Here is a 12,616-nt window from a genome sequence, read left to right as displayed (position 1 = left end):
GAAACTTCTTTTTCCAGCATTTTAAGACATGTATGTTTATTCTGCCCTGAAAATATCCTCTTTGCAAGTTCAAAAACCCTTATGTTCATCTGAAGTTATTTTTGAAATCTTAATTCATACATCTGTTCATCCTCTTTTTTACAAAACTCATTATCTAAATATCATCTAACACCTTCAAATGAGCTCCTGTTGATATGAAGGGATTTACTGATGGAACCTCAGGTACGAGATTCTAGACCCTGAAGCATATTTTTTTCTAAAAGGAAGCTAACTATGCTATATAGTGTGCCTGCCTTTGGACTGTGGATTCTGTCTTCTAAAAGATAATAATTGAAGGCACAGCATTCCTGTGGTTTGCTGATTCACTGGTAGAAATTGCAGCAAAATGTATATGGCCAAGAAGATTCCATCCGCACATTCTCCACACTGAGGTTGTGTTTGTAATGTTACCCAGAGGTGGGAGCTATTAGATCAGAGATTTTGTGAAGCTTAATGTCAAGTTCAACCAAAACACATTGATGATTATTTTTAATAAATGTCCATATTGTTAGACCAAATCTGCCAGTCATTCTCTAAAAATTTTTAATAGACTTTCTTTTTTTTAGCAGTTTTAGGTTTACAGAAAAACTGAGCAGAAAATACAGAGTTCCCATATACCCTCTCACCCTCATGCCCTATTATTGACACCTTGCATTAGAGTGGTGCATTTGTTACAACTGATGAACCAATGTTGATACATTACTAACTAAAATCCATGGTTTACATTGGGATCTTTTTGTTGTACATTGTATGGATTTTGACAGATGTATAATGACATGTATCCACATATATTATCTAGTATCATAGAGAATGTTTCATGGGCCCTCAAATCCCCTGTGCTCCACCTATTCAGGCCTGCCTCCTTCCCCCAACCCCTGCCATCAACCTGTCATTTTGATGTCATATGAACACTCTAATGCCTTTTTCTTTTCTGTTAATGAAGTGTGGCTGTGATGAGATAACACCACCAGTGGCTGTTGTTGAAGGACATGTTTACTGAATTACTGTTACTTACCTTTATTGATTCTCTGTTCTAATTCTCTTAGTTCCAATTAAATATAGAAATAAAAACTGACAAGCTGATCAATAACAGTAACTACTAGATTTTCATTGTTTCAACCTGCCATGCTTCTCTCAACCTTGTATATACAAGCAAATCCAAAAAACAGGGAGAGGGGAACACAGGCTTTTAGACTTATCCTACCCTCCTCCTTTGCTGCTATGCCCAGTTCTGGTAGTCATCCAACTCAAAAACAAGCAGTCCTGTCCTCGGCCAGCCAATTGGTGACCACACATTGTGACTTGTGTTTTATATCCAAGGCTCATACAGTGGCTGAACTTTTATATATGGCAGATTACTGCTTTAAAACAATCATTTATATTCACACAAAAAGTGAAAGATTAGATTTATAAGCCCGCTTTTTTATATTAATGCAACTATTTTATTAGCCTTTCAATTATTAAATCTCAAAAAATTGTTAAAACCATGGGATTTTCATTAATCAGTCCTAATTACCATCTATTCCTTTTATGTCCTAACAAACCCCAACTCCGTCTACCATTCTTCCAGTCAGTAGACTAATGGAACATAAGCAAAGAGTAGCATAAACAGACATAAGTACAAATTAGTATGAAATCAATGAAAATCAATACAAGGGAAGGTAAGTATATGGATTTTATCTAGATATATTTCTGTTAAACATGTTCCTTTTTATTTTAGACAATTTATATAGAGCCTTAAAATGAATATAATTCTGATTTCTGTTCATAGTACTGAAGAAGTTACTTAATAACATTGAATATAAAGGCCATTTTTATGTAACCACTTTCCATTCAATATTAACCACTCTTGCAAAAATATAAGCAAATCAGTATCTGTGTAGATAGTCAAGTGTATTCAAGGGGCATGCATGATGAACTCAAGATGAACACAACAATGCAAAGACTTTTGGAATAAAACTGTTGAAACATTTTACCCAGGGTTCTATGGCTCTGATAATGAAAGAATATAGCTGCCCTTTCAGCTGCTATTCCAACAGCAATCTTGAGCAAAAAGGGTCTGGACTGATATTCTCCCATAATATAAACACAGGTTTGAGTGATGCTAATCGTAGTGGGAGAAGTTCAGGTGACATCAACAGTTGGCATTTAGGAAATCAAAACCCTGTTTTGATACTTATCAAAATTATTAATGTGGTTGGAGTTCCCCTTATTTGTTTTCTTCATGGGATACAGAGCATGTTATTGGATATCCCATGGAATGATACGAAGATGCTCGGCAGGAGCCTGTGAGAGCTCATAGTGTGTGCTTGCCAACTAATGTTACTGCATCACGTTCCACATGTAACAAGACTTAGCATAGCATAGCTATTTGAAGACCACGACTGTGGACTATAGGTGCCACATGGCCGGTAGAATTTTAATCTGTTGGGTTGTTGTGAAGATACCTTATTAAAAGAGCTGCCAATGAGAGTAACTGATTAACAGCACAGTTCATCTCCATAGAAAGAATTTGCTTTTTAAAAAAGTCATTGAGTGCCAAAAGTTGAATTTGTTTTCAGTTAAGGTTAGCATTCATTTTGAATGATCTATGAAATATTTGAAGAGATATTTAGTAAGGTAGATCAATGGTAGTTTAATATAAACCAAGATGCAGTTAATTTTTTTTCCATTAGAAATACATTACAAAGATTATAGTTCTTCAGAAAAGAATAACATTCCAGCTCAGTTCTAACTAATGCCAAACAAAAGCTGGTAGTGTGTCTAGTTCCTAGAATATGGATTTGGGGAGTCAGGGAATTTCCAAGTATATAAAAACTCCAGTGCCAAAAAGTAGACAAGATGTAAGGATCCAAAAAATAGTATGCACAAAGTAGCCTACCACAATGTTCAAAGTAGAAGAGCTAGTAATTATTACCCAATATGTAGAATTCAATAGAACAGAACATATTTGGAGCATATTAATTCTTTCAAATTTCAAAAGAGAGATAAATGGCAAAATAAGATTGATTTTAATCATTAAATCTGTTGTTCTGTAACACATATACCCTTCAAATTTTGTCCTCTGGTTTTAACTAGCAAAAAGCAATAGCTACCAAACCAGTCCAGTGAAGTTTTGAAAGAATTAATGAAATCATTCTTAGAAAAGCATCTTTATCTTTTATACAAGTTATAAGCAAGATTGTGGTTGTGTTTGTGTGTATGTGGGAGTGGGAAAGGAAAAATAGGGAAGTTTATTTACATATGATTCTCAAAATAGATCTGCTTTACAAATAATTGCACAATCTTCTGCTTTGCTTTGCAGACAAAATGTGTCTTTGAATCAATATGTTTTATAAATACAGTATACAAAATTACTAATTTATAAAATTTTTAAATATGCTTATGCATGTTAATATTCATTACTTGAAGAGAAATTTCAATAGGGTACAAATGTTTTGGAGATTAAAATATGTAGGAGATAAGTACATTGTGCTACATTTTCTATCCACCATGAAAACATTTCCTTTCATTCTAACATAACAATATTTTGGAAATTGTGCCTCCTATTTTTTTCACATGAGAAGCTTTAAATGCTAAGAATTTCTACTTACTTGTAGAGAAGGAAACTTCATTTGGTAATTATGAAAATGCATTCTACCCAAATATATGTTTCTTTAATTAAATGGTATCTAGCAGGATTTCAAATTTCAACCTTGAAATATGTGTTAACATCGATGAGTAGTGGTTTCTTATTTTTGAGAAATCTTCTAATGTCATATTTTTCTAGAAATTTAAGTTAAGTTTTAAGAATATTAGAAATTAAAATATTTAGCTCACTTTGAGAAAACCATAATTAGTCGGTAATATAAAGTTTATGTTGGCACAAAACTTTCAGGTACAACATAATTAAAAGTGTTACTCTGAAGACCACATTTTTATTCAACATGAATGTGCAAAGGCTACTGAGTTAGTGTAGCCAGATTATATGAAATCATTATTTAATTCTATAAAACTAGAGATTTTGTTATTTTGTATGACATTTCCAGAAATATATTCCTAAATTTGTTCCTACATTTGTTTCTACACACAGTCCATACTTTTGAATTTGTATTTTTGAAGATGTTGAAATATTAGAAAGAAAACTCTATGCAGAAATAGAAGTATAATGATGTACACCTGAAATTTATACAATGTTATAAACCAATGTTACTGCAATAAACAAAAAATTTAAAAAAAAGAAGAAAGAAAACTCTATATTTTTCCTCACTACATGATCAGAAATTGTTTTCTTTTCATGCCTATTTAAGATGAATAATTTTGTATACGTATTTAAACTTAAGCACAGACACATTAACGCATATTCTTGCAGTTGAAAATCTCATTGTTCACCAATCTCACTTAGGCTAGTGATGGAGATTATTCTTGATACATCTTTGTACCATTTAAAAAGCTTAGATATGTGTTTTGTCAGCTGGAAGAACATTGGCTCAGGTAATGGCAGTATAAACCGCTTGTTGGCAAAACGAAAGCTGTCTTTCTGCTGTGACCCCCACACACTGTGCCCACCTGACACCAACGTGGGAGTGTTACTAAACCACATATAGGTCAGCATTGAGGCAATGTAGCCAAAATGGATTTGCCTTCATTTATAGGAGGGTGGTGGGAGTTTCATTCGGCCAGGATTAATTGTATTACTGGTCTATAACTAAACACAAGTGCATCTTATTTGTTGGAAGGACACTAAAGTTTTGGATAGGAGATAAATTAAAAAGCGATGATATTATTTTGGAAAATTGATAAATACTGTCTAAATTTTATGCGGAACAATGTATATTCATGATTAACCAAGAAAATTATGACAAAAATATGTAATGAGTAGAGACTTGCTCTTGGAAATACCTGAAATTATTAGGAAGATATAATGTTCTCTAAGAAATACTGTTAAGTGAAGAAGCAAGATTTAGAATAGTATGTAAGGGATGCTATCCTCTGTGTAACAGAATAAGAGAAAATATATACCTACATACATACATATTTTCTTTTATTTGCAAAAAGAAACACTGAAGACATAAACCAAAAGCTAAGAAAAGGAACAGCAGTGCTGTGGATATGTATCAGAATGAACTTCTCTGAATATACATTTTCTCATAATTTTAACTCTGATAATTACATGCATGTTTTACATTTTCAAAAGACAAAATTAAAAAGAAAAAAACATATAGTGTATGCAGAATAAAGCAAATATATTAATATAATAAATATATTTAAGATTGTTAGAAACCAAGATTTTAATGGAAGTTATTAGTTTGAAGTCAAAATAAATTTCAAACCCCAGTAATGTTAAATGGGATTTGAAAACAGCACTATGAACTGTTTTTCTTTTTCCTAAAAATATGTACAGATATCTTTTGCTTAAGATAATTTATTTCCAAAAATATAAATTGCAAGCATATTTTTGATTGTTTTAAATGGGAAAAATTATAAAGCATTGTAGGTAAAACCCAAACAAAACTAATTTTCTATGAAGTAATTTAAAGACAATAATACCTGTAGAAAAGTAACATACTCTCTTTATAGGATCTAAAATGCTCAAACATTGTTTCCTTGATCATCTGGCAATTATTATGGTTGTTAACACGTGGTTGCCTTCTACCTGGTAACATGGACTGTTTGCATGTTGTATGAGAAATTATTAGCTTACTATATGATATAGCAAATAACATACAGCAATCAAAAACTTGTTGAAAAACCAAAAATAAAATAAATTCAAGAAAGTTCCCATAATAGACTTTTTCCCCAAGCTAAAGGAAATATGACCCTGAAGAAAGTTAGGAAGCGGGGAGGCGGAGGATAAAGTGGTCCTCGCCGTTGGCAAATGGTGATGGCCTGGATGTAGGTCAAGGGGCGGTTTTAGGCAAACTATCACATTGAAAGGAAAGAATAGAGATTCTCTGTGTCTTGGAGGTGCTCTAGAGACTGCTGGACAGGAAAGTTCTAATAAATCCTCAGAAGATGTGGTCAAGATGAAGGAAGAAATGGTTACAAGATGCAGTTGCGCTGATGCTTCTGTTCAAAAATTCCTCCCCGTGGTGCTCTAAGAGGCATCGGGCTATTTTTAAAAGAAAGGTGTTTCGTGCATCATCACACTGAGTACGACTCTGTGGAACTTTTCTTAGCGACATCCGAAGCACAAGGCCTGTTTGTTAACACTCTGGGCACTTTTTAAGATGTCTACACGTGATTGTTATGCTCTACCAATTTGGAATGTAACTCAACACTCTTCCATCACTTAATGTTGTTTACAAGACTGTATTGAATGTGAAGGGTGTAAGTAAATATTTCCCTACACCAACATCAGCTGAAAAATGAGGTGGTGAGAGGTTTCTATATATTCTGTAAGTTAGGGATATTAAAATCCAAGAATCCTAATGGGTAAACATTAACTAGGGAGACGTTCTATGGGATACACCTGCATTTTCTGCAGTTTCTGCCCATGAAAAGGTCTAGAAGTAATGTAATCTGATGGTACGGAACACACCTAATCCTAAATGGAAAATGCCATTTTCCGACAAAGAGAATTAGGGACCCTTGAAGGAATGGCTGATTCTGGGTGTGGAGGAGAAAATGGGCAAAATGAGCTTGTGACATCCGTTCATCCCAGAGGGCCGAGAAGCTGTCAAACTAAAGGGGTCATGTCCTACAGGTGCCAATGTGAAGGGGTCCCAGTTAGCCAACGGTGGGACAATTGGAGTGTCAAAGGAGCAGCGGGTGTAGTGGACTGAAGCCCATATGTGGATAATTTTTACTAAAACAAATGAGATGGAAGGAAGGAAAAACTAGAACAAGAACAACAGACATGGTCTTTGATACCTTTCTAGTGGAGTGTAGAGTGGGAATTTTGTATTATGGACACTTTACAGTTATGGGCATCTGTGCTTCAGAAATAAGTCAGTAAAGGTACGTGTTTAAGGATATTTCCAGTAGAATTGTTTGAAAAAGCCAAAAATGGGAAGCAACTTTAATAGCTACTAATAGGAGATTAATAAAATAACTAATAGTACGTACTACGTGGACCAGACTATGGTGCAGCCACTAAAAATAATGGAGCAGAACTTTATGAAATGACATATAAAGATGTCCATAATATATTGTTTAGTGGAAAAAGTAATTTTCAGAGTAATATAAAAGGCTTTATCTCATTTTTGCAAAAACTAAAACACTATATGATTATACAAATAAATGTATTTGTCTTAAAAAGATAAAAGTCTAGATGGTCTAAGACCATATCACTAACAGTGGTCACCTTGGGAATTAGAATTTGACAGCACTCTTGTGTGGGTGTAGTTTGAGAGGGAATTTTCATGTTTCATTTCATATATTCTTACATTATTTTAAAGCTTTTTTACAAGCATGTATTGGTACATATGTAAGAAAAGAGATAATCCCTTCTTTGTACCAGTTATACTATTGCTTAACCTGTTTGTCTCTCTCAAAGGTGCCAGGCTGCAAACAAGACCTGCCCCACAAATTATATGTGGGATAATCACCTCTGCAGATGCCTGGCTCAGCAAGATTTTATTTTTTCCTCTGATGCTGGAGATGGTAAGCACAGTGATGTTTAAAAGACTAAATGCCAAGGGTCTCTATTTTGATTAACAAATATTTTAATATTAAAATCACGTGTACCATATTCGAGTCATCAGCCTTTGAAATAAGTTACAACAAAATATCATATTGATATTATTTTGAACTTCTTTGGAAAGGAAGATACTCATATTTGTGTACAATCCTTTAATGAAAATCATAAAAAGGAAGATGCTTTTAATTGTTTCATATCACACTCAGAGCCAAGTAAGGTACAATAACGATATTCTGACCATGTTTGTCTACACTCTACAGACGGATTCCATGACATCTGTGGACCCAACAAGGAGCTGGATGAAGAGACCTGTCAATGTGTCTGCAAAGCGGGGCTCCGACCTTCCAGCTGTGGACCCCACAAAGAACTAGACAGAAACTCATGCCAGTGTGTCTGTAAAAACAAACTTTTCCCCACCTCATGTGGGGCCAACAGGGAATTTGATGAAAACACGTGCCAATGCGTATGTAAAAGGACCTGCCCACGACATCAACCCCTTAACCCTGGGAAATGTGCCTGTGAATGTACAGAAAATGCACAGAAATGCCTCTTAAAAGGAAAGAAGTTTCAACATCAAACATGCAGGTAAGCAATCTTCATAAATAGTATTTATTTCTCTTACTGGAAATAGTTTTCTCAACCAAAATAGCAGTTGCTTGTTAGAATGAGACCAGTAAGTTCTAGAAGACGAATTCTGATATTTTTCAACCAATGGTAAACTTTCGTGAGACTGTGTTTGCTCGCAAAAAGCAAGACAGGAACCCTGGGAACCAAAACAAGTTCCAAGCTGAGAATGCACTCTAAACCATTGTCCTAGAGGCTGAGGAAGTGGTGCTCAACACGAGTTGGAAGGCAGATGAGTAGGACAGTCACGTGTGGAGCATATTCAAAATACACCAGGCAATGCACTCCTGCCCCTACCCAAAATTATGATGCCATCTGATGGAATTTAGGACAACTAAGCGCAGAAAATTTTGTGCAAAATTTAAAAAGGATAGGATAGTACCATTTACTATAGACTTGTATCTAGAAATGAAAATATCTAAGCTAAGTAGTTAATGGAATTAGGGAAATTAGTATGCTGTTAAAGGTTACTCCAAGACTTAGTCCTTAAACCTTGATTTTGCTCTCTTCTTCACCAAGAAACAAATGAGGCTATTGGACTCAAACACTTTCAGTGTTAATCCCTGAACTTCTTGCCCTATAGTCTAAGAATAAGGTGGTCTACTGTTTAAGCCAGATCTGTGCTTTTGACATTTCCTCCCACTTTCCTTCAACATCGCGCCACCAGTCATGCCTTCTCTCTTCCATACCTTTAATGTCTCCAACTCTATTATCCTTTCCCTTCGATTTATAAAAGTTCCCAAATTTCTTCTATTTTTTTAGCGTCTTAACTGTGTTGCTGAGTGTCCATTAGCAACCAAGCTCTGTCCTTCGCTGCAAAGTTGCTCCAAGAACAGGCATTTGGTGTTTGTGTTGATCTCTTTCATCTCTCATTTACTCAACCAACTGTCATGTGGTTTATGCCTAGAAATCCATGATAGAGTTCTGTTTAAGGTAACAGGAGACTCTTAACTGCCAAATCCAATTTGGTCTTTATGTAATTTGTCCTTTCTGTAGCCTTTCTTTAAGCTCGCCTCTCTTTTTTTGGCTGACAACATTGGACCTTCCTGGTCGTCCTTTAGTTTTCAGACCATTTGTTCTTCGTCACCTTCAGTGGGTGCTCTTCCTCCACCCGCTCGTCAAAGATGATGATAATGCCCTTTTCAACAATGATTATTCACATGACTTAAAACTTATATTTCATTCATTTACAATTTAGTATCCTCGTTACTGTCCTTCATTACTTTTTTCCTCCATAAATAGTGTCCTTCTTTTTGATTCTCAAGAGATTTGTCCTCCCATTTCCATTTATATTTCTGATGATCCATCCACACTAACTTTTTAGCTACTGCATGAGGAAACTTCAGTGCATCTAGGTATCTCATTGATGACATTTTTTTCTTGCATTATTTCTGAATACCTTAAAAGAATCCTTTTGTTTCCTCTTTAGGACATTTTGAGCAATAACTGTATTCCAATTTGATGTGTACATTCCTACTCTAATTATGAAAAGGATATTTCAAAAATGCAAAATATAGATACTAAATCTTATTAAAGATCATTAAACTATTTTGTATATTAAATCCTTCTGAGTGAATCTAGTATATATTGAAAAACCTGAAATTTTTATGTTTACATTAGACTAACCAGCCATCATATTTTTCTACAGAATTCATATATTAAATTAGTAGAAAGATTTCTATCATCGTATTTCTCCTAACAGCATACATTGTTTCATAAATGCTTTCTATTTACTGAAACTCTCCCTGTATTCATTTTTCTGGGTGTATAATTTCAGGTTTTATGTATATATTGAAGCAAAAAAAAGAGAATTTAATATTTTGAAAGTATGTATACTCCTCATTTTCTCTTAATATTTATTCCAAACGTATGGTAGGCAAAGTATATATTCTTTGGTCCACTGCCTTAATCATCAGCTTTCATTGATCATTGAGAATTGTATCTTTTTAGTAAAACAGTACCAGTGGTCTTATATTAATGCATTTGTATTTAGAAGTAAAAACAATAACATTTTAACTAGATATGCTTTCCTTTCTAGAGCAACAGAAATGAAATTTCAAAATCACATTGGTAGTTTTTCTGTAGTGCACTTCGATTTCCATGTCAGGTCACCTTGCATTTTTCCATGTACCCCCATTCACATCCCCATATGTTAGGCATATTCATGCTCCAGAAAGTTCTTCACAGATACTTCTCATTCATTGAAGCAACAGGGCTGCTGATGTTATTGGCTTTCTGGTCATTTGTCCTTTCACCACTACTAGAAACTGGAAGTCTAGGCTAGGAGGAGAGGGACCCCCCCCAACCCTCCGCCACAGTGAGTATTGTCCCTCTCCCTCCCTTCCCCTAGACCTCATTGGTTTCACGTGGAACCCAGGTGGAGAAGGAGAGTGAGTCGCCATCACGCAGCCAGCTGCCTGCCCAGCAGAGAAAAAGAGGGAGGGTGGGGCTCCTCGCTGAAGATCACAGTCCTGCCAAAATGGCTGGGTTTAATCGCTTCAACCTCTGGGTTCCATACAAGTTCCAGACTCTTGTGAATTCTGCCATGCTTATATGATCACACTACATCGGCAGACCTTAAATATTCCTGTTGAAAATTTCTGTTTTATATTACTTTCATCCACAAAGCAGAGAGCACTTCAAAAGAACTAACGTTTATGACATCTCCTTCTCCCGTGTGTTATATCAGCAAGCAAGACTGGTTTTTAGGCTTTTCCATTCCTCTTAAATTTTGTAATTCTAAGCACAAACTTTAACAATGTATAAACCTGAGAACAATTTTGTGACAAAATGAGCAACCTTGTTCTAATTTGAAGTTTAGCAAAACACAAAGCTAACGTTTGTAGCATAATGAATTCATCACCTTGATCTTTAACAAAAGTGTGTTCCTCTTCGTTTTCCTAGTTGTTACAGAAGACCATGTACAAATCGACTGAAGCATTGTGAGCAGGGATTTTCATTCAGTGAAGAAGTCTGTCGCTGTGTCCCTTCATATTGGAAAATATCACATATGAACTAAGATTGTACTATTTTTCAGCGTGTCATTTTTCTATCATGGAAAACTATGTTGCCACGTTAGAACTGTCTTTGAACAGAGAGACCTTTGTGGAACCATGGCTAACAAAGACAAAGTCAATGTTTCCTAAACCACGTGGACAACTTGACAGAAACGGAGTGGAGCGTGTCTGCAAAAAACCTTTCAAAGACTGGTTTTCTCCCAATGACCAAACAGCCGAGGTTTTTGTCTTGTGATTAAAAAAAAAAAATGACTATATAATTTATTTCCACTAAAAATATTGTTTCTGCCTTCATTTTTTATAGCAATAACAATTGGTAAAGCTCACTGTGATCAATATTTTTATATCATGCAAAATATGTTTAAAATAAAATGAAAATTGTATTATAAGCTGGTAAGTTCAGTCCATTACCATCTTACACAATATGCAAAACTTGATATTATGAAAACATTCATCTCCCCCTGCCCTTTTTCTCTAACAAGATGTCAGATGTCGATTGCTACAAAAAAAGTGTGATCCTATAAAAACAGTTGCAGATAGATAACAGTTGCTGTTACATTTTATTTAAATTCATCTCTTAATGTATTTAATGATTACAAACATTTTAGCACAGGATACTTCTGAATTTATAACCAAATGAATCAGTATAGATCATATCATCTTACAAGATATTCTGCTTAGCATTTCCATGGCATTGAAAGTTATTCAGTGCACTGGGAGCATTCGTCTCTTTACTTGGTATAATAGCCCTCAGAATGTATTAAAATGCCTTTAAAAAAGAATCTTTTCCAAATAGTTAATTTCTTCTGACCAGCTAAAATACTTTTTGTGAGCTTAAATGCTCCTAATCTAACATGTATAAAATAAACTGGAAATAACATTTAAATGCTCATATATGTTAAAAAGGGAACATTTCAGTCACATAATTGAAGTGCTTGTTTTATTTTTAAAAAGGCATCACACTAAAGTACTTTTCTCTGGGAACAAATATTTTGCCTGCATAAATACAACCAAATAACTGTTTTCTTGTTGACAGAGAATTGATTATTTGCTTGTATGACAGAGCTACTAGCAAATACAGAAAAATAATTAGTCCTGAAAGGAGGGAAAAATTCTATAGAGTTGTGTAATAAGTCTCTTAAAGCTTGCAAATTTAATATAACAAAATCATTTTTAAATGGTATGTGAATACTCAGTACAACACAAAATATTAGTATCTATATGTTTTGCTATAAAATAATTTGTTTCCTTCAAAAATATTTAATTAGAAGGTTGATGCCCTAAAAGTATCCCGAGTGTTTTCAATACTGACTTT

The 12,616-nt window shown here is 34.5% G+C and overlaps 1 protein-coding gene across 1 annotated transcript in view; it reads left to right on the top strand.

The window, feature by feature from the left end:
- VEGFC (vascular endothelial growth factor C) overlaps positions 1 to 11,679 on the top strand; it is a 107,161-nt gene extending 95,482 nt beyond the window's left edge. Inside the window, exons 5-7 of the mRNA XM_087418658.1 lie at positions 7,517 to 7,623; positions 7,921 to 8,245; positions 11,189 to 11,679. Of these exons, the coding sequence (XP_087274784.1) occupies positions 7,517 to 7,623; positions 7,921 to 8,245; positions 11,189 to 11,303 (547 nt within the window). The 3' untranslated portion in view covers positions 11,304 to 11,679. The remainder of the gene's footprint in view (positions 1 to 7,516; positions 7,624 to 7,920; positions 8,246 to 11,188) is intronic.
- The last annotated feature ends 937 nt before the right edge of the window (positions 11,680 to 12,616 follow it).

The sequence above is a fragment of the Ceratotherium simum genome, chromosome 28, assembly GCF_057802395.1.
Source record: "Ceratotherium simum simum isolate JZ-2026a chromosome 28, ASM5780239v1, whole genome shotgun sequence".
In the NCBI taxonomy this organism is placed as follows: Eukaryota; Metazoa; Chordata; class Mammalia; order Perissodactyla; family Rhinocerotidae; genus Ceratotherium; species Ceratotherium simum.
This window is presented reverse-complemented; position numbering and strand designations above follow the sequence as displayed.